Source organism: Pan paniscus, chromosome 11 (assembly GCF_029289425.2).
Source record: "Pan paniscus chromosome 11, NHGRI_mPanPan1-v2.0_pri, whole genome shotgun sequence".
In the NCBI taxonomy this organism is placed as follows: Eukaryota; Metazoa; Chordata; class Mammalia; order Primates; family Hominidae; genus Pan; species Pan paniscus.
In genome coordinates, this window is record NC_073260.2 from 11,591,909 (window position 1) to 11,614,138 (window position 22,230).

Here is a 22,230-nt window from a genome sequence, read left to right on the forward strand (position 1 = left end):
ACAGCCTGGAGGGTTGGCAGGGTGGCTGTCGGGTACCAGCAGGCCACACAGGGCCTTGTGGGTTGGAGAACAGATGAGCCAATTTATGCCTGTTTTTCTGGCATAATCATGGTACCGTCTTTACTGTCACAAAGGAAGAAAAGTTCTGGTTTGGATGATAAATTGCATGGCCATGGAGAGGAGTTTAGATTTTGTTCTTCTAGAGATGGGAGCTGCTGAAGGGCTGAGGATGGTTCGTTTGCCATCAAATGCTTAGGTTGTAAGCTTAGGTGCCTTCTGGCCTTGGGGCAGAAGCTGACTGTGGGTGGCAGTGGACACGGAGCCCGAGGGAAGGCTCCTCTGCTCCACTGGAGACACGAGGGTGGCCCCACTTTGGGGACGGGGTGGACATGCGGAGAGGATTCTGACGGCGGAGCGGCAGGATTTCCTGGTGGACTGGGTGTGGAGCTGAATGGAAGAGGGGGCACAAAGGACCACAAGGTTTTTGGCCAAAGCTGCAGGAAAGAGGAAACTGACATCAGCTGAGACGGGGAAGATGGGGAGGGGGCAGGGAGGAGCCACAGTTCTGCTTTGGATACACAAGTTGTAGATGGCCTTCAGATATCCAAGGGGAGGCGTCCAGGAGGTAGTTGGGTTGCCAAGTCTGGGGTTGGAGGGGCAGGTCCAGGCTGCCTGAGGGTAGGGGTAGCATTTAAGGCCATGCGGTGGGGGGAGTGGTTCACGGTGGCCCTCAGGAGGAAGGAAGGAAAAACAGCCATCTCTGGCCTCTGGCCTCTCCAGGCTCTCCACCCTGGGGGCAGAATCAATTCTGTAGCCCTCTAGCACCGGCAGTGGCTCCGCAGTCAGCTGGGCAGTGGCCGTGACTGGGTCACTCTACCCTAGGAAGTGAGTGCAGGGTAAGAGGACGGGCTGATCCCCACTTGGGGCCCTCCAGTGTTTAGAGTCAGGGATGATGGGGGTGGGGTGGGAGGAGGGGGTAGGGAAGGCAGACAGAAGAAGAAGAAAACCAGGGAGGCGTGGTGTCTGGAGTCCAGTGAAGAAAGTGGTTTGGGAAGCAGACTCCATAATAAGCATGTAATGTTCATCACGCCCTGAGTCCTTGAGTCAACGCCATTAGGCAGAGGCTGTCATTATTCCTGATTTACAGATACAAAATGCAGGCTCAGAGAGGTGAAGGGACTTGCCTAGGGGTGCACAGCTGGAAAGTGGAGGAGCCAGGCCAGCTGATAAGTGCCCCCTCCTGCCTTCAGGGTGATCCTGCTGGGGTCCTAAGGGCCAGGTGCTGGCCCCAGGCAGGCAGGCAAGAGACCGGCAGCTGGGGAGCCAAGCAGGGCTGGGGATGCTCACTTGTCTTTTCTCCTTCCAGGGCTGCTGGAGAGCCAGAGGCTGGAGGCGACTATGTGAAGGTAGGAGGGGCTGGGCCAGGGGTTGGTCAGAGGACACTGAAGGTCTCAGAGCCTGCTCCATTACGGGTGGGCAGAGCCCTTCCTCAAGCCTTGTTAGGAGCCAGACCTCACTGTGTATTCCCAGGAGGGGAGGTTCTCGGAGTCGAGGCAGCATTTGGATCCAGTTTCATTCTCAGCACCTTCTTCCTACACCAGCCATTATTCTTTCCTGGCCCCAAACTCAGGGCAACCCAATATTTGATATCATCTGACCCCACTCACTTGCCAGCTGGACGGGGCCCCAACAGTGTCTCCATGTAAAGGATGCAGCTTTCCAATCCCACCCAATCTTTGTGCACCTACTGTGTGCTGGCGCTGGGAGCGGGGAGCAGGAGAGGATGACTCAGTTCTTTATCACAGATAATGGGCACAGCTCAGATTTATCCAAAGCTTCATTTATCCTGGGTACTGGGAACATTGAAATGCAGTTTTGGCCGGGCACGGTGGCTCATGCTTGTAATCCCAGCACTTTGGGATGCCAAGGCGGGCGGATCACCTGAGGTCAGGAATTCAGGACCAGTCTGGCCAACATGGTGAAACCCCATCTCTACTAAAAATACAAAAAATTAGCCAGAAGTGGTGGTGCGTGCCTGTAATCCCAGCTACTCAGGAAGCTGAGGCAGGAGAATCGCTTGAACCCAGGAGGCAGAGGTTGCAGTGAGCTGAGATTTGCGCCACTGCACTCCAGCCTGGGAAAAAAGAAAAAAAAAGAAAATGCAGTTTTGAAATAACAATGATAGTAATAATAATAATCATAAATAACATATTGAGTGCCTACTGTGTGCAGACCCTGTGCTGGCTGCTAGACACTGGAGGAGAGGCATTCTTTACATGAGAGGTATTTGATTTTCTCCCTCATCACTGGGTAGGGAGAGCCTTCTTGTGCCCGTTTACAGATGGGAAACTTGAGGTCCAGAGAAGTGCAGTGACTTGCCCTGGGTCACATTACTTTTTTTTTTCTTTTTTTTATTGTTATATACTTTAAGTTCTGGGGTAACACGTTCATGTGCAGAATGTGCAGGTTTGTTACATAGGTATATACATGCCATGGTGGTTTGCTGCACCCATCAACCCATGATCTACCTTAGGTATTTTTCCTAATGCTATCCCTCCCCTAGCCCCCTACACCACATACTTTTAATGGTGAAAACCACAGTTACTTTTGCACCAACCTGATATTTTGAGGAAGAACTGGGATTACACCCCAAGTTTGATGCCAGGACTATAGCCAAAGCCCTTGACCTTCTACCCCCAGGAGCCCCCACCCTAAGCAACGCCCTGTGCTGAGTACTGAGAGTAGGCAGAGGGCAAGGAGCACCAGGCCCTGAGTTCAAAGGGCTCCCGGTCCATGTGGGACCCATGGAAGAAGCATATAGTGCTTTGCGCTTGTTTTTTGCAATCCATCAGATCCAACTTTTATTTTTATTATTTTTTTTTAAGAGATGGGATCTCACTCTGTCTCTCACTGCAGCCTTGAGCTCCTGGGCTCAAGCAATCCTCCCACCTTAGCCTCCTAAGTCCCTGGGACTACATGTGTGTGCCACTGCTAATTTAAAAAAAAAAAATTTTTTTTTTTTGAGACGGAGTCTCACTCTGTTGCCCAGGCTGGAGCACAGTGGTGCGATTTTGGCTCACTGCAAGCTCCGCCTCCCGGGTTCACACCATTCTCCTGCCTCAGCCTCCCGAGTAGCTGGGACTATAGGTGCCTGCCACCACGCCCGGCTAATTTTTTATATTTTTAGTAGAGTCGGAGTTTCACCGTGTTAGCCAGGATGGTCTTGATCTCCTGACTTCGTGATCCGCCTGCCTCGGCCTCCCAAAATGCTGGGATTACAGGTGTGAGCCACCACGCCTGGCCAAAAAACAATTTTTTTTTAAAGGTGGGGTCTCACTATGTTGCCCAGGCTGGTCTCAAAAGCCTGGCCTCAAGTGATCCTCCTGTCTCAGCCTCCCAAAGTGCTGGGAATACAAGCACGAGTGACCACGCCCAGCAAATCCAAATTTTAGTCCCGTCAAAGCATGATGGGCCAGGCCCAGTGGCTCAGGCTGGGCACAGTGGCTCATGCCTGTAATCCCAGCACTTTGGGAGGCCAAGGCGGGCAGATCACCTGAGGTCAGCAGTTCGAGACCAGCCTGGCCAACATGGCGAAATCCTATCTCTACTAAAAATACAAAAATTAGCCAGGCGTGGTGGCACATGCCTGTAATCCCAGCTACTGGGGAGGCTGAGGAAGGAGACTTCCTTGAACCCAGGAGGGAGAGGTTGCAGTGAGTCGAGATAGCACCACTGTACTCCAGCCTGGGCGACAGAGCAAGACTCCATCTCAAAAGAGATTTAAAAAAAAGCATGATGTAGGCTGATATAGAAAACCCCACAAAACTAAAAAACAAATTTTAGTCTGAGATCTGCCACTTACTTGCCACTGGATTTGGGTGTGGCATTGCCTCCCTGAGCCTGTGTTTGACTGTGTGAAATGGTAACAGGGGTGCCTCCAACCCAGGGTTGCTATGGCTTCAGTGAGCCCGTGGCCGTGAGTGGGCGACCTGGGCCTGGAACAGGGCGGGCTGGCCTAGCTCCTCACTGCAGGGACATTTCATCACCCTGAGATGCTACCTGCACAACTCTATGTAAGTGACTAGTAATGGAGCAGCGAGGGAAGTCCTCAGATTGCTGCCCCCTCATCATCACCAGAAGCTGTGGGAGCTCCAGAGGTAGGGGATGACTTTTAGGTGGGGAGCTGGAGAGCTGGAGATGAAGGAAAGCTTTCTGGAGGAGGAGGCATTGGAGCCAGGCCATTGCAGTTGACTGGGAACATTCACTGAGATCTCTCCATGTATGAAATGCTAGAAAGGAGACAAAGTTAAGCAGAGATGGGTAGGAGAGTGGCCCTGGCAGAGGCAGGAGTGTGGACAAAGTCAGAAAGTAAACTGCGTGAGCCCAGAAACAGAGCCCAGGGTAGCAGCAAATTGAGCAGAAATTCCAGAACCCTTATGCCACCGTGGGAGGGAGGACCTGGGGAAAACCAACACCAAAGCCAATGGGTGGAATGCAGGGGGCATATTTCAGCATCCCATCGACCCCAGCTGCCTGGTAAGGTAGTGAGATCCCTGTGAAGAATGTTGGCTTTATATTTTTTTCCTTTAGTTTATTTTTAGGGTTTAAAAATGTAGGTTTTTTTTTAACATTGTAAAATAAATAATACCTGCTCAGTAGAACTGATTAAACAGTCTGCCAAAGGACAAAGTCAAAGGAATGTTAATTTTAGTTTCAAGACTCAGATGAGGTTCCAGGCACGGTGGCTCATGCCTGTAATCCCAGCAACTGGGAGGCCACAGTAGGAGGGTCATTTAAGGCCAGGAGTTTGAGACCAGCCTGGGCAACATAGCAAGATCCTGTCTCCACAAAAAATATATAAAAATTAGCTGGGAAGGCCGGGTGCGGTGGCTCACACCTGGGCTCACACCTGTAATCCCAGCACTTTGGGGGCCTTGGGCCTTAGAATTGGGAGGCCAAGGCGGGCGAATCACTTGAGGCCAGGAGTTTGAGAACACCCTGGCCAAGATAGTGAAAACCCTCTACTAAAAATACAAAAAACTGGCCGGGTGCAGTGGCTCACGCCTGTAATCTCAGCACTTTGGGAGGCCGAGGCGGGTGGATTACTTGAGGTCAGGAGTTCAAGACCAGCCTGGCCAACATGGAGAAACCCCATCTCTACTAAAAAAATGATATAAAAAAGTTATCCAGGCGTGGTGGCACACTACTGTAATCCCGGCTACTCAGGAGGATGAGGCAGGAGAATTGCTTGAATCTGGGAATTGGAGGTTGCAGTGAGCTGAGATCTTGCCGCTGCCCTCCAGCCTGGGTGATGGAGCGAGACTCCATCTCAAAATAATAATAATAATAATAATAATAATAATAATAATAATCATCATCATCATCATCATCTGGGTATGGTGGTGCATATCTGTAATCCCAGCTACTCGGAGCTACTCAGGTGGCTGAGGCATGAGAATCACTCGAACCCAGGAGGCAGAGGCTGCAGTGAGCCGATATTGAGCCACTGCACTCCAACCTGGGTGACAGAGTGAGACCATGTCTTGAAAAAAAAAAATAGCTGAGCATGGTGGTGCGCACCTGTAGTCCTAGCTACTCGGGAGGCTGAGGCAAGAGAATTGCTTGAGCCCAGGAGGTCAATGCTGCAGTGAGCTGTGATTATGCCACTGCACTCCAGCCGGGCGACAGAGGGATACCCTGCCTCTTAAAAAAAAAAAAAATCAAATGAGGGTTAAAAGGAATCAATAGTTGGGTTCCAAAAGCCCCCTCCTAGGCTGGGCACGGTGGCTTATGTGTGTAATGCGGGCAGATCACTTGAGGTCAAGAGGTCAAGACCAGCCTGGCCAACATGGTGAAACCCCATCTCTATAAAAAAAAAAAAAAAAAAATTAGCCAAGCATGGTGGCACGCACTTGTCACTTGTAATCCCAGCTACTTGGGAAGCTGAGGCAGGAGAATTGCTTGAGCCCAGGCGGCCGAGATTGCAGTGAGCCAAGATTACTCAACTCCACTTCAGCCTGGGCAAAAAGAACAAAACTCTGTCTCAAAAAAACAAGAACAGGCCAGGCGTGGAGGCTCATGCTTGTAATGCCAGCAGTTTGGGAGGCCAAGGTGGGCGGATCACGAGGTCAGGAGATCGAGACCACGGTGAAACCCTGTCTCTACTAAAAATACAAAAAATTAGCGGGCATGGTGGCAGGCACCTGTAGTCCCAGCTACTCGGAGAGGCTGAGGCGGGAGAATGGCATGAACGCGGGAGGCGGAGCTTGCAGTGAGCTGAGATATTGCCACTGCACTCCAGCCTGGGTGACAGAGCGAACTCCATCTCAAAACAACAACAAAAAAAGCCCCCTCCTACCTTGAGATACTCATCTTTGAGGAGTCAGCTTCCAGAACTTCAGAGTTCTCAAACTATTTTGTGCATCCTTTGATTCTAAGGCAAGGATTCTTAAATTCCAAGACCATAAAATTCCAGGCTGCATGCCCAGAGCTTCAGATGTATTTACAGAAAACAAACAAACAACTGAGGTGCAGAGAGGTGGACTCACCCATCTGCGGTCACACAGCCTGTCAGAAGGATTTGGACCTGAGGCCTGACTGATGGGGAATCAGCAATGGCTCCCTTTGCATTGAAGAGCCTATGGTTCTGGGACAAAAAGTCCAGTTTCTTTTTCTTTTTCTTTTTGAGACAGAGTCTTGCTCCATCACCCGGGCTGGAGTGCAGTGGTACAATGTTGGCTCACTGCAACCTCCTCCTCCTGGGTTCAAGCGGTTCTCATGCCTCAGCCTCCTGAGTAGCTGGGATTACAGGCATGCGCCACCACACCCGGCTAATTTTTTTGTGTTTTTAGTAGAGACAGGGTTTCACCATGTTGGCCAGACTGGTCTTGAACTCCTGGCCTCAAGTGATGCACTTGCCCTGGTCTCCCAGGGCGTGGGATTACAGGCGTGAGCCACCATGCCAGGCCAAAAAGTCCAGTTTCTAAGACAGGAAGCTTGAAAATAATAGCGTGCACTTATTGAGCGCTTACTTCATGCCTGGCAACTTACATGCACCAGCTCAGCGAAAGCTCACAAGAGTTCTGTGAGGTCAGCGCAGGCTTTAGCTGCGTTTGACAGGTGCATTTTCCACAAGTGAGTCGTAGATCCCAGGGAAAGAGCTGGTGGGAGTGGGCGCACCAGTAGTTAGGGGACAGTTGAATCCAGGCTGCCTCTCTAACCGCTGGGCTTTACTGGCTCTCTGCACCCCCAGAGTCTTGTCAGTGAACATCCTCGATTCCCAGCAGAGTCTCTGATTCCAAACCAGGGGTGAGAAATCCTGGGCTCTGGGAGATTTCCTGAGGCCACAAAGAATTTGGTCCAGCACATATACGGATTTTTCCAGTTTTAGATATGATTTAATTCAAAGTCTCTGCCCGCTCCCGGTCTGTTAGAGGTGCGGCGAGTGGGGGAGGCAGGAACCTCCCCTCGCTGGCCCATGGGTCCCCACCCGATCCCGCTGCCCCCGGTAATACCCTCCTTGGCAGGTCCTCCGCTCCGCGCCCGCAGCTCCAGGCAGCCCGAGCGCGCGGAACTGGAGGGCGGGGGGCGAGGGGCTGGGAGCGGGGGGCGGGCGGAGGGAGGAACAATGGCCCCCTCCCCTCCCCTGGCCGGCTGGAGGGTGGGGTCTCCCCGCCCCGCCTCCCCGCTCCTCCCCCGACAAGGCGATGAGGTAATCGCGCCGCTGAGAGGCACGCGCAGCCGGTGCCCAGCCGGTTGGTCCCTGCGCCCCTGCCCCGCCGGCCACCGCCCCCCCACACCGTCCCGGCCCCGGCAGCCTGGCCCCACCATGACCGAGCGGTGCAGCCTGTGGAGCGCCCTGTCGGCCGCCGCCTGCTGCTTCTACCGCGGCTCCTTCGTGCAGGTGCAGGTGAGGGGGCGGCTCGGCCCCCGCCACGCGCGCCGGGCTGGGACCCCCGGCCGCCCCGCCCGGGGCCCTAGAGCCAGCCGGGGAGCTGCAGCTCAGCGGCGCCCGGGAGGGTCGGGCTGGGCCGGCCCGGGGAGGGGGCGGGGTCGCCCCAGCCTCACCTCTGGGCGCCCAGGCGCTCCGTGGGGTGAGGGTTCGGCGGCCACTCCTGGGACTCCGGGCTGCAGTAGATGCCGGTCCGTTTCTGCCTCCTCCGCAGGAGGGAGAGAGCTGGGGCAGGGGGGACTGGGAGATGGGGTCTCCGGCGTCCTGCCGGTCCTCCGCCTGGTACGCTGGCCCTTGCGGCTGACCTGGACACCCTGGCTCCCCATTGTACCGGGGGCGCTGGACTGGGATCTGAAGACTGAGTGAGGAGCAGGAAACGCGGGGGATGCTTCGGATGCCAGGGTTGGGGCCAGAGCGCCCGCCACCCTCCCGCCCTCTAGGTGGGCTTGGACATGCCTGGGGCGCGGGTCTCTCCCAGCCCAGCTGGCCGGGCAGTGCAGGACGGCGCCGCGGCGGTGAGAGGGTTAAACGGAAAGGGGTGGAGGGGAGGACCCGGACCCCGCCTCTCTGCGGAGCATCCTTTGGGGATGGCTTTGCTTGGGGTTGGGACGCCGAGGGGAGCTGGAGGGGATGCTGGGCTCGGGCTGGCGGGAAGGGGTTAAGACCCTGTCCGGGGGTCTCCGCGCTCCTTCCCCCTGAGCCCCCTGGGAGATGCCAGGCGCGTCGGCTCTTCGCTCCCCCAGGCTCACACACGCTCGCGGAGCCCGCCTGAAGGACTGCCCCGCCGGCGGCGGAGCGCAGCATCCCCGCACCGGCCAATCAGGCGCGCGCAGGCCGGGAGGCGGTGAGATCATCTCTGGCCAATAGCAGGGCGCCGAGCGCAGGGATGCTGCATTCGCACCCCAGCACACCCAACTCTAGGGAACTGGGGGCTCCCAGGTCGAGGTGAGATCAAGGCACAGGGACCCTAGGATTCCTCACCCTCAGGTGTGTGGGAGGACCAAGTTGGTCCCCCCAAACTCTCCGTGGCTAGTGATTAAGCTAGAAAAGTGGAGCCCAGTCTCCCAGCCCCTTTAACGGATGAGGCTGCCCAGGCCCAGAGAGGGGAAGTGACTGGCTCAAGGTCACACAGTGGCAGCCTTGGGGCGGTTCTTCAACATCCAGCCTCCTCCCTCCTTTGCCCGCGTCCCTCTAGCTCCAGCTGTGGAACTGGGGGAAGGTCTCAATTGCATGCCCTTTGTCAAGGAGGATGCCAGAAGGCTGAGGTCTTGGTTCCCTTTTTCCCTGTGACGCCCACTCTTCCCTTTCCAGGGTTTGGTGTGATGTGAGGAAAGAGGACTAGGCTGGTGTGAGCACCGCAGAGTGAGAGGGAGAGAGACCAGGGACCCCCAGAAGTAGGGGACCCCTTGGAGAAGTGTAGGTGTCTGAGAAGGCCCAGATCCTAGCTCAGCCCTGGGCCTCTCTGCCCTTCGGGGGCGTCGGTTTCTACCACAGCCGGAGGATGTGCAGAATTCCCACCCCCAGGCCCCGCCTTTCTCCTGAGCACCTGTGCAAACCGCCCACTCCCACCATCTGTCCCCAGAGCCCTGCAGGCTCCTCAAGGTCCAAATTTTCATGGGCCCACCACCAAGCTGCTCCTGCCCCAGCCTTGCCCACTCAGAGCATGTCCCATCATCCTTCTAGGATCTCGGCCAAGAGTCCTCTCTGACCCCTCCGCCCTGCTCCCCCACATGAATCAATGGCCATCTAAACTCCCTTTCCCCCACTCCTTCTGCCCACGCCTTATCTGCCCTGCCACTGCCTGGAAAACCCTAGGCTGCTCTCCATAAGTGGACTAAACCTGCCCCAACACTTCCAAACCCCTCCATGGCTCTGCTGTGGCCTCCGGATAAACCCCAGCTCCCTGAGGCAGCCCTGCCACACCTGCCCCTGCCCCCACAGCCCCTTGGAAGCTTCTTATTCATCTCCCCTCCCTCCCCTTGGCTCTGCCCGTAGGACCCTGACTTTGCCGCTCTCTCCCCAGAAGCTCTTCCCTGTCCACCTGTCCACCCGCCCTCTCCACCCTGGTGCTTTTGCTTGGCTCACCCAGTCCTTCTTCAGACCTCAGCAGAAACACCACCTTTTCAGGGAAGTGATTCCTGACTCTGCCCCCTGACTAGTTTGGTGGTGCACCATCTCTGTGCATCTCAGGACATTCAGGAAACCTGGAATTGATTGTCAGTGTCTGCAAGGCCTCCCCCAGGGCAGAGGCCACCTTGGGTCCTCAGCCCTGGCACAGGACCAGGATAGGGACCTAGTCAATGTTGAATGGAGTCAGAGATTCTAGATATCTCTGACACTGGGAATCATGGTGTCTTGGGAGCAATGCAGACTAGGCTAAACCCAGGCAGTGTGGGAGCAGAGGGGTGAGGGATGTAGCCACAGAATTAGGAGGCGAGATCTGTGGATAGTCTGAGGAGGCAGGGAGTGGACTGGAGGACCCTCGGACTCTCGGGAGCGAGGGGCCCCAGGGAGAGACTCACCTGGGATGAAGGCCCTTTACTACCCTCCCTCATCTGTCCTGCCTTCTGGCCAGCGCTGGGGTCTGTCTGTCTTGGAGTAGCCATCTTTGGGGCCCGGAGGTGGGGGAAGGAGAGGAAGAACCATCCCATGTCCTCGCAGTGATGAGGATGTCCATGTGCTAGTAGTACTCTGGAGTGCTGTCTCTTTTCATCTTCGCAGTGAGGTGAGGCAGGTTCTGTCACTGTACCCATTTTAATGAGGAAGAAATTGAGGCCCAGAGAGCTCACAAGGCACAGCCAGGATTGGGCTGGGCTCTGGTGGGCGTACACCTGGCATTAGGGGCTTCCTTTCCTCTTCCCTTAGGGCCCCTGGGATCCATCAGCCTCCAACTTCAGGCCACAGTAATCAAGAAACCAGGAGTTTCTGGGCCAGGTGGGAGGGTGGAGTACTGGGTATTATCTCCCTCAGTGGCATGGGGCTTCCCTGCTGGGCCATGGTCTCCCCATCTGGGTGAGGATTGCTGAGGATTTCAAGGGAGAAATGGCCTTGGAAATTGTAAGGGGCAATGCAGATGTCTGTGTGGGGTCCCCGTGTCCCTGTTTATAGTCCCTTCCCCACCCTTGCATTGTAGAATGCACCATCCCAGAACATATCCTTGTCCAACCAGCTCTGTGGTTTTGTTCATAGCTTTTCCTGCAGTTACCTGCTGCCTTACCTCCAAGATTCACCTGTAGAAATCCCCCTCCAACACTTCAAGAACAGTTTGGTGCCCTTGGTGCATAATGAGTGTTTTCTTACTGCCATCTTCTCCAGGAAGGCTTCCCAGACCCCTCTGTCTCGCCCAGGCTTAATCCCGCTTGTAAAAGCCACCCGGCTCTTTGCCGCTGTCCAGCGCTGTGGTGCTGACCGCACTCTACTCAGAGGCTCCTATTGCTTTTGCCTCTCCTCAGCCTAGGCACTGCCTTGAGGGCCGGGCTTGGTTTATGGATCACTGCATCCACCCCTGGCATATAGCACAGGGCCTGGAATGCAGCTGGCATTGTTTTGTGGAAGGAATTGAGATTTCTTTACTCTTTCTGGGACCCATGGGAAAGGGTCTGGCACCTGTGCCTTAGTGTTCCCAGAGTCCCAGGATAGGAGGATTTCATCCATGGTAGAATGAAGTTGGGAGGGAAAGAAGAAGGAGGCTTTAAGTTGGATGCCAACTCTTGCTGTTTTCTACCCAGTTCTCCAAGGAGAAGTACATCCTGGACTCATCGCCAGAGAAACTCCACAAGGAATTGGAGGAGGAGCTCAAACTCAGCAGCACGGATCTCCGCAGCCATGCCTGGTACCACGGCCGCATCCCCCGAGAGGTGAGTAGGCCCCGAGCTGGACTTCAACCCGGGACCCTCCCACCCACTGCGTTGGCCAGCCCCAGCCCTGGCTGCAGCCACCTGGGAGGCTCTGACCTGTTGCTTGGTGAATTCAATCAGAATGGACTGGGATGAGGTCTAGCTCTGCCCTTTACTGACTGTGTGACCTTGAACAAGTTGCTTCACCTCTCCGAGCCTCAGTGTCTACTGCAAAGGGGTGTTGTGAAAATTAAATGAAATAATGCAGGTAAAATGTTTAACATGATGCTTGACACCATGAATGTTGGCCTTTGTTCTTATTATTATGCTGTTATTGTTACTGGTCTACATATCTGCCTTTTGTATGTTTGCTTAGTGAGTACCAATCTTTGGGCTACTTAGTTTTGGCAAAGTTGAGTTTCTTGGCTGAGGTGACTTTATAAGCCACAGACTTAAGTTGATAGATCACTTGTTCCTTCTTTCATCTATGCTATGATCTTTGCCAAACACCAACTCTGCCAGGACCTGTGCTTAGCACCAAGGGTGCAGAGGTAGAAAAGGTGGTGGCTTCTCTTGATGGCTAATGGCCCAGGGTGGGGGACTGACAGGCAGGATGACAGTCAGAGCCTAGTGGAAGAAGTACAAGAATAGAGTGCCTGGTAAGAATACGGGCGAGTCCCGAGGAGGGGACACTGAGGATGGAGGCCTTTGTGAGATGGATAGGAGTTCACCAGGTGGGGCCAGGTGCGATGGCTCATGCCTGTAATCTCACCACTTTGGGAAGCTGAGGTGGGCAGATCACCTGAGGTCAGGAATTTCAGACCAGCCTGGCCCACATGGTGAAACCTCGTCTCTACTAAAAATAAGAAAATTAGCCAGGCATGGTGGCATGCACCTGTAATGCCAGCTACTCAGGAGGCTGAGGCAGGAGAATCACTTGAACCAAGGAGGCGGAGGTTGCAGTGAGTGTGCCACCTCACTCCAGCCTGGGTGACAGTGAGACTCCATCTTAATAATAATAATAATAATAACAATAATAATAAAGAAGTTCATCAGATGGACAAGGCAGGAAGGGTGTTCCAGGACAAAAAAGCAGCTTGAGGGTGCAAGGGCCAGAGGCATGCCAGAGCACTGGGTGGTTGGAAGAATGAGGATTGGGAATTCACTCTGCCCAACCGGAACCCTGAGAAGGGATGGGTCTGAGACCTGGGTCTCAGGTTACAGCCATTCTCACTCCTCCAGACCCTGGGCCTCTGTGCCTCCCATTCCAAGGTGCTGGGTCCTCCCATTCCTGAGCCTCTGTGCTGCAGACTCAGGGCCTCTGGCTGAGGTGCCCCCTGTGAACCTGGGTCATTGCATCCCCGCTCTCAGATGTCAGATGTCTCTGTTCACTGGGTCCTCTATGCCCTGAGTCTGGCCTTGCTGTGGCCCCTAATCCTGGGTTGCTCTGTCCCCCAGATCCTGGGTCTGACCCTCTCCTGGCCCCACCCTACTCCAGCCTAACCATGCCTTCTGCAGGTCTCGGAGACCTTGGTACAACGCAATGGCGACTTCCTCATCCGGGACTCACTCACCAGCCTGGGCGACTATGTGCTCACGTGCCGCTGGCGCAACCAGGCCTTGCACTTCAAGATCAACAAGGTGGTGGTGAAGGCAGGCGAGAGCTACACACACATCCAGTACCTGTTTGAGCAGGAGAGCTTCGACCACGTGCCCGCCCTCGTGCGCTATCATGTGGGCAGCCGCAAGGCTGTGTCAGAGCAGAGTGGTGCCATCATCTACTGCCCGGTGAACCGCACCTTCCCACTGCGCTACCTCGAGGCCAGCTATGGCCTGGGACAGGGGAGTAGCAAGCCTGCCAGCCCCGTCAGCCCCTCAGGCCCCAAGGGCAGCCACATGAAGCGGCGCAGCGTCACCATGACCGATGGGCTCACTGCCGACAAGGTCACCCGCAGCGATGGCTGCCCCACCAGGTCAGCCAGGGCCCCATTTGTCAAATGGGGTTGTGGGTAATGAGAGGGCTAGTGAGAAAGAGAAGGCCTAGGTACGCTGAAATGGGATGAAATTACTCTCCTGGAGCCTCTGTGTGCAGGGAGGAATGGGAGGAAGGTTGGGCCATACTCTGTGGATGTGCGGAACACAGGGCTTGCAGGGAGTCAGACCCAAGTTGCAATCCCAGCTCTGCCACTCGCTGGCCATGTGCCCTTGACCCTGTCACCTCTCCTCTGTTATCCCCATGTTCCTACCTATAAAGGCTTTCATTCAAGCAGCCCTCCCTACCCCAAGGGAGCCCTGAGTCCTGAACCGGAGAGGGGCCTGGTTCCCGCCACCTGATGCCACCCCTCCACATCCTACCCAGCTAGGCCAAGGTGGGCATCCGAGCAGAGGGCTTTACAGCATGCAAATCACTGCACAGGGAATGGGATGTTCTCAGCAAATTTTAATCACACCTGGTTGTGTCCGGGGCTAAAACCAGGCCCCAGATGCCAGGAAAAGCCACAGCAGCTGACGGTTCCTGAGATCCTACTAAGTGTTAAGTGCTGTATGTGCCCAATCTCATCAACGCCCATTTCCTCCTGGGAGGTGGGTCCTGCCCATACACCCAATTTGTAGATGAGGACATAAGCTTAGAGGGGGGAAGCCGCTTGCTAGAGAGTGGTAGGATCAAGATTCGAACCCAGGTCTGTAGACTCTGAAGTCTGTGCCCCAAGTTTCTGTGGTTTCCCTGGCTGTTTGCAAAGAGATCTGCTGTCCTGTGCCACCTGCACTTGGATAGGCCCTTGAGGCTCCATCTCCCTGGGGCTGGGTTGGGTGCTCCCAGTCAAGGAATTGATGAATGGATACCCTGTGGGCTGCAGCCACTTAGCCTGTGGTTCCGAACCAGTAAACATAATGGTGTCAGGATCCACGGACCATGTGTGCCTGAGGCATCCTGAGCATAGTTGGGAGCAGTGAGGAGAGGTCGGGATGGTGGGCCCACTCCCTAAGGCTCACTACTCTTCCTGCTAGCCCCTCTCCCCAGACCATTCTCCAGGTTGGAGGAAATATTCTGCTTATCAAGCTGAGGGCACTAGTGAGGGGCCGTGTCTGCCCAGAGAATGGTTGTAGTTGACTAATTTGCACAAAGGCACCTCATGGGGTAGTTGAATTCTGGCCTATACCCCCTTTCCCATCCTCTCCTCCTTGGGAAAGGAGAGGGACAGAGGAGCTTGAGAAGTGTTGGCTCAGCTGGGTGCCCCCAAGCCTCATCCTCAGGCTGCTCTAAGCTTTGTGGGAGGGGAAGCTGGATAGGAAAGGAGGAGAGCAGGGTCATGTGGAAGATACCGACTAGGAACCGGGCTAATGGCCAAGCGCGGTGGCTCGTGCCTGTAATCCCAGCACTTTGCGAGGATGAGGTGGGTGAATCACCTGAGGTCAGAAGTTTGAGACAAGCCTGGCCAACATGGTGAAACCCCATCTCTACTAAAAATACAAAAAATTAGCCACGCTTGGTAACGGGCACCTGTAATCCCAGCTACTCGGAGGCTGAAGCAGGAGAATGTCTTGAACTCGGGAGGCAGGTTCAGCAGTTGCAGTGAGCTGAAATCACGCCACTGCACTGCAGTCTGGGCGACAGAGTGAGACTCCATCTCCGAAAAAAAAAACAAAAAAGAAAAGAAAAAAGACAAAAAAAGAAAAAAAGAAACCAGGCGTTCTAGCCACCAGGGTTCCTAGCTCTGCTCCTGACTCGCTGTGCCCCCTCTGTCATCTGGGCTTCAGTTTTTTTTGGTACCTGTCAGTCGGGAAGTTGGATTTGATAATCTCCAAGCCTTCTCTGCCTCTGAAGTTCAAGGTGCAGAGGTGGGGGGTCCCAGAGGCAGGCTGAGGCCCCTGACCTCCGGGCTCCCTGCCCATGATGGTGTCTGCTCCACAGTACGTCGCTGCCCCGCCCTCGGGACTCCATCCGCAGCTGTGCCCTCAGCATGGACCAGATCCCAGACCTGCACTCGCCCATGTCGCCCATCTCCGAGAGCCCTAGCTCCCCCGCCTACAGCACTGGTATGGCCAGCAGAGGGGGTGGAGCAGGTGGAGGGAATCTGTTGTTGAAGACTTCTGTCACCTATGTGTGGTTATGTGTGTTTCCGCCTCTTTTATGAGGCGCGACCTTTACCGAGAGAAAGAACTGACACTGGCAACCTGCTAACAGAACTATTGATATCAACATATAAGATGTATCCATGGTTTGTTTATTTAGCAACTATTTATTTATTTGTTTTTGTGACAGTTTTGCTCTTGTGGGCTGGAGTGCAGTGGTGGGATCTTGGCTCACTGCAACCTCCGCCTCCTGGGTTCAAGCGATTCTCTTGCTTCAGCCTCCCAAGTAGCTGGGATTACAGACCCCTGCCACCACGCCTAGCTAATTTTTGTATTTTTAGTAGAGACGGTGTTTCGTCATGTTGGCCAGAGTGGTCTCGAACTCCTGACCTCAGGTGATCCACCTGCCTTGGCCTCCCACAGTGCTGGGATTACAGGCGTGTGCCACCATGCCTAGCTAATTTTTGTATTTTTAGTAGAGATGGGGTTTCACCATGTTGGCCAGGGTGGTCTCGAACTCCTGACCTCAGGTGATCAACCCACCTCAGCCTCCCAAAGTGCTGGGATTACAGGCATGAGCCACTGCACCTGGCCTCTGTTTTTCTTAATAGACTTTATTTTTTAGAGCAGTTTTAGGTTTGCAGCAAAATTAAGTGGAAAGTACAGAACACTGTGCTTTCTTATAAATACGAAGAAAGTTTCTCTGTTAGAAACTTTCCAATAGATCATTTCTGGAAAAAAATAAAAAGAATGTTTTCAACAGGCCATATTGTCCACGTGGCAGGCCAAGTGTCACGAGAGGGGGCTGTCTCAGGAGGAACTTTTGCCTAGGGTGGCATTCCATTGAAGTGTTGCTGTCTGTATCGGTTGTCACAAATCCTTCCCTAAACACAGAGCCACCAACTTTGTCATAACTACAAACTTGATTTCAAAGCAATACCTTGAGTATAAAACCTAAAATTCCTTGCCAGAATGACTTATTGGACAATTTCTAAGCAATCTGGTATAGTAAAGCAGCCCAGATGTCAAGACTTAAATCTTAGCTGTACCACTTGCTGGCTGGGTGACCTTGGGCAGGTTAGTGCACCTCTCTGAGCTTCACTTTTCTCATCTGTAGAATGAGGATTATAAAAGTACTTACTTCATAGGACATTGAAAGGATTAAATAGACTGAGGTACAAAGAAGGGTCTTGCAGGCACTAAGAGCTTAGTAAATATCGCCTTTGAGGTTTGATGATGGTTTTACTGTCGTTATGTCTCCAGCATGTTGCCAGCTCCTAGCACACAAGGTTTAGCAACAAATCATTATTGCTAATTCAGGCCGGGCGTGGTGGTGCACATCTGTAATCCCAGCTACTCAGGAGGCTGAGGCACAAGAATTGCTTGAACCTGGGAGGCGGGGGTTGCAGTGAGCTGAGATCATGCCATTGCACTCCAGCCTAGGCAACAGAGCGAGACTCTGACTCAAAAAAAAGTTAGCCAGGCGTTGTGGCACATCACTGTAATCCCAGCTACTGGGGAGGCTGAGGCTCAAGAATTGAAGAATTGCTTGAACCCAGGAGGTGGAGGTTGCAGTGAGCCTAGATGGCGCCACTGCACTCCAGCCTGGGACACAGAGGGAGACAGTGACTCAAAAAAAAAAAAAAAAAAAAAAAAAAAGGAGATCATTATTGCTAATTCGTCGAGAAACAATCACATGTGGCACAAGAAACTCCAGCAGGTACTCAGCTTCCCCGGATCACTGAAGCTCCTCCAAGCAGTGGGTCCCCAAGGCTGCAGCAGCCTCAGGGTGGGGCCATGCAAACTCCTGGGTCCTGGTGATTTCAGAGCATCACCTGGGCTGGTCAGCTTGCCAGAGTCAATCGGCCCTGGTCTCTGGTGATGCAGGGAGGTGGGGACATCACCTCTGTACTCCCTACAAGGAGTGAGGGAGCCTGTTCTTTGGGAAGGGGTGCAGGAATCTCACTTTGGTGGGGAGCTGCTATAACGGGGCCTCTCTCTCTACCTTTCTGCAGTAACCCGCGTCCATGCCGCCCCTGCAGCCCCTTCTGCCACAGCATTGCCTGCCTCCCCTGTCGCCCGCCGTTCCAGTGAGCCCCAGCTGTGTCCCGGAAGTGCCCCAAAGACCCATGGGGAGTCAGACAAGGGCCCCCACACCAGCCCCTCCCACACCCTTGGCAAGGCCTCCCCGTCACCATCACTCAGCAGCTACAGTGACCCGGACTCTGGCCACTACTGCCAGCTCCAGCCTCCTGTGCGTGGCAGCCGAGAGTGGGCAGCGACTGAGACCTCCAGCCAGCAGGCCAGGAGCTATGGGGAGAAGCTAAAGGAACTGTCAGAAAATGGGGCCCCTGAAGGGGACTGGGGCAAGACCTTCACAGTCCCCATCGTGGAAGTCACTTCTTCCTTCAACCCGGCCACCTTCCAGTCACTACTGATCCCCAGGGATAACCGGCCACTGGAGGTGGGCCTTCTGCGCAAGGTCAAGGAGCTGCTGGCAGAAGTGGATGCCCGGACGCTGGCCCGGCATGTCACCAAGGTGGACTGCCTGGTAGGTGCTGGCTGTGCACTGGGGTGGAGGGAGCATCTCTGTTCTGTGGGGCAGGGCAGTGAGAAGCTGGCTCCCAGATTCCCCAAGTACAGCAGGTGGGCCTGGATTCTAGCTCCATGGCTGTCCTTTGCCTGCTCTGTGACTCTGGGCTGGTCATTTAGCCTCACTGGGCCTCCAGTTTCTCCTTTTAAAAAGGCCAGGGGTGGTGGCTCACACCTGAATCCCAGCACTTTGGGAGGCCGAGGCGGGCGGATCACCTGAGGTCAGGAGTTCAAGACCAGCCTGGGCAACATGGCGAAACCCTGTCTCTACTAAAAATACAAAAATTAGCTAGGCGTCGTGGTGGGCGCCTGTAATCCCAGCTACTTGGAAGGCTGAGGCAGGAGAATCACTTGAACCTGGGAGGCGGAGGTTGCAGTGAGCTGAGATCACACCACTGCACTCCAGCCTGGGCAACAGAACGACACTATTAAAAAAAAAAAAAAAAAGCACATAAGATATCCTTGCTTCCTCCAGATGTCAGTTTGGCACTAAAACTGGGCAGCCCTGAAACCCAGTGGTCTCTGGCTCCCTGAGGCAGTTGGGGACACTTCTCTAGTGTGCCATAGAGCCTCTTGAGGGTTAGCCAGCTTGTCCTGGGACTAGAAAAGGCCCGACTCTCCGCCCCCACCCCCCCACCCCCACTGGACAAATAAGCAGAAATCATTACCTCCTCGGCCCATAAATTGTCAATGCCTGGGCCTTAGCTTTGTTAAATCTTTGAACATCTAAAGACCCCAGTTCTCTCTGTGCTTCAGTTTCTCCTTTCACAGTTTGGGAGAAACTGATTATTGGGTTATACTGGTCTCACAGCGCGGGAAGCAAGAAAAGAAACAAGGCAAAGATGTCACTCCATGAAGAGTCCAGGGTGGCAGGGAGGACCCAGGTTCTAGGCCCAGTGTGTGACCTTGGGCAAGCCCATTCCCTGCCCAGGCTTCAGGGTTTCCCTCTGCAATGAACAAGTATCCGGCTCTTAACCTTAACTGAATATTTATTTATTTATTTTATTTTTATTTTTTGAGATGGAGTCTCACTCTGTCACTGAGGCTGGAGTGCAGTGGCGTGATATCGGCTCACTGCAACCTCTGCCTCCTGGGTTCAAACGATTCTCCTGCCCCAACCTCCCGAGTAGCTGGGACTACAGGCACGCGCCACTATACCGGCTAATTTTTGAATTTTTGGTAGAGATGGGGTTTCGCCATGTTGGCCAGGCTGGTCTCGAACTCCTGACCTCAGGCGATCCGCCCACCTCGGCCTCCCAAAGTGCTGGCATTACAGGCGTGAGCCACCCCGCCCGGCCGACCGTAACTGAATATTTAATTGCCAGGCACCTCTGGGCATTTTCCTATTAATTCCTACTTCACAGATGGGGAAACTGAGGCTCGCTGAGAAAGGCAGAGTCACTTGCTCCATATCAGAGGGTTAGCGGTGGAGCTGGAATTCAAACCCCGCCTCCCAACCAGGATACCTACCCCCTTAGATAAAGCTCTCTGACTCCCAGATGGCTGGGGCCAGCCCTGACAGGATATTAATCAGCCCTCTGGGCGTCTTTGCAGGTTGCTAGGATACTGGGCGTTACCAAGGAGATGCAGACCCTAATGGGAGTCCGCTGGGGCATGGAACTGCTCACCCTCCCCCATGGCCGGCAGCTACGCCTAGACCTGCTGGAAAGGTGAGACAGCGCCGGCACCCGGGGACTCGCGGGGAACCCCCGGCTACCGCACTCCCCGCTGGACGGGGCGGGTTGGCCAATCACAGCCTCAGCTCGGCTCCCAGGGGGCTCTGGCCACGCCTCCCATCCCATTGACCAATCGCAAGCCCTGATAACCCGCTCTAAACAGGCTGATTTCCCAAAGACTGAATCCTGTATCTCCGCATTCGCCTTCCTTTCGCATCCCCTTGACCAGTCATCCCCTTGACCATCAGCCTGGCCTCGCCCATCAGCTGGGGCTCCTCCTTGTTCGTTCTTAAAACTGCTCTGCCTAGCCAGGCGCGGTGGCTCGAGCCTGTAATCCCAGCATTTTGGGAGGCCGAGGCGAGCGAATCACCTGAGGTCAGGAGTTCGACACCAGCCTGGCCAGCATGGCGAAACCCCGTCTTTACTAAAAATACAAAAATTAGCAGGGCGTGGTGGCGCGCGTCTGTAATCCCAGCTCCTCTGGAGGCTGAGGCAGAAGAATCGCTTAAACCCAGGAGGCGGAGGTTGCAGTGAGCCGGGATCGCGCCATTGCACTCCAGACTGGGCGACAAGAGCGAGACTCCGTCTCAAAAAAAAACAAACAAACAAAAACAAAACAAAAAACTACTCTGCGTGATGCATTTCCCTGCTGACCCACAGCTCTGGCCCCGCCCCTGACTTATGCTGACCAATCAGAAGCCCGAGGCCTTGCTTTCCACGCTCTGGCCGCGCCCCCTTATCCCATTGACCCTTACAACCTCTCACGTTGGCTCCGCCCTCCCCCTCTCCCGGCCCAACCACAGGCAGCGCCCCAGGCCCGCACCCCTCACCCCTGTCCCCGAGCCCGCCGCCTCTGACCCCGCCGCTCTGACAGGTTCCACACCATGTCCATCATGCTGGCCGTGGACATCCTGGGCTGCACCGGCTCTGCGGAGGAGCGGGCAGCGCTGCTGCACAAGACCATTCAGCTGGCGGCCGAGCTGCGGGGGACTATGGGCAACATGTTTAGCTTCGCGGCGGTCATGGGTGCCCTGGACATGGCCCAGGTACTGAGAGCCACGCAGAGCTGGCACCCGGTAGACTGTCTGGAAGAGCCCTGGGGTGCCTTTGGGATGGCTGTATATGGAATCAGGAGGAGCTTTGGAATTCCTAGGCAGCATTGGTGAGAGTACCCGGGAGAACTGAGTTCTGCAAGTGCCGACCCACAGCAAGTTCTTCCCTTTCTCTAGGCCTCAGTTTCCTCGCTTGTAAAATAAAACAAATGAGGAGCATTATATGAGTTTAAAGAATAAGAATAGGCCGGGCGCCGTGGCTCATGCCTGTAATCCCAGCACTTTGGGAGGCTGAGGCGGGCGGATCACGAGGTCAGAGGTTCAAGACCAGCCTAGGCAATATGGTGAAACCCCGTTTCTACTAAAAAGTACAAAAAGCCGGGCGTGGTGGTGCGCGCCTGTAATCCCAGCTACTCAGGAGGCTGAGGCAGGAGAATCGCTTGAACCAGGGAGGCAGAGGTTGCAGTGAGCCGAGATTGCGCCACTGCACTCCACCCTGGGCAACAGAGCGAGACTCCGTCTCAAAAAAAAAAAAAAAAGAAGAAGAAGAAGAAAGTGGCAACCATTTAGTGAGTATTTCCTATAGGCTAGGTGCTATACTAAGTGCTTAACCAGCACTGATTTCTCAGAACCATCTCATGAAGTAGGTGCCTTTAGCGTCCACATTTTACAAATGGAGTGTTTGAGACAGAGCAGTCCTTGCCTAAGGTCATACAGTCAGAGGCTGAAAGAATTAGGACTTGAACCAGGTCTGGCTGACTTCAGAGCTGAGCCTGCCTCTCCTATGACTAATAAATAACAACAGTCAGGCGCGGTGGCTCACGCCTGTAATCCCAGCACTTTGGGAGGCCAAGGTGGGTGGATCACAAGGTCAGGAGATTGAGATCATCTTGGCCAACATGGTGAAACCCCGTCTCTACTAGAAATACAAACAAATTAGCCGGGCGTGGTGACACATGTCTGTACTCTCAGCTACTCGGCAGGCTGAGGCAGGAGAATCGCGTGAAGCCAGGAGGCGGAGTTTGGAGTGAGCCGAGATTGCGCCACTG

At 54.5% G+C, this 22,230-nt stretch overlaps 1 protein-coding gene across 9 annotated transcripts in view; it reads left to right on the forward strand.

The window, feature by feature from the left end:
- The window catches only part of SH2D3C (SH2 domain containing 3C), a 47,180-nt gene that overhangs the window by 22,532 nt on the left and 2,418 nt on the right, over nucleotides 1-22,230 (forward strand). For 2 of the 9 annotated variants that reach the window (XM_003822299.4, XM_003822300.3), the window contains 7 exons: nucleotides 1,367-1,406; nucleotides 11,680-11,808; nucleotides 13,306-13,760; nucleotides 15,701-15,825; nucleotides 17,877-18,412; nucleotides 20,008-20,123; nucleotides 21,004-21,175. In XM_003822299.4, coding sequence (XP_003822347.2) covers nucleotides 1,367-1,406; nucleotides 11,680-11,808; nucleotides 13,306-13,760; nucleotides 15,701-15,825; nucleotides 17,877-18,412; nucleotides 20,008-20,123; nucleotides 21,004-21,175 — 1,573 coding nt within the window. Of the gene's footprint in view, nucleotides 1-793; nucleotides 897-1,366; nucleotides 1,407-7,032; nucleotides 7,910-7,962; nucleotides 8,467-8,508; nucleotides 8,897-9,038; nucleotides 10,677-11,679; nucleotides 11,809-13,305; nucleotides 13,761-15,700; nucleotides 15,826-17,876; nucleotides 18,413-20,007; nucleotides 20,124-21,003; nucleotides 21,176-22,230 lie in introns of those variants that run through there. The other 7 variants (XM_008975816.5, XM_034929111.3, XM_034929110.3 and 4 more) reach the window with 7 other exon arrangements.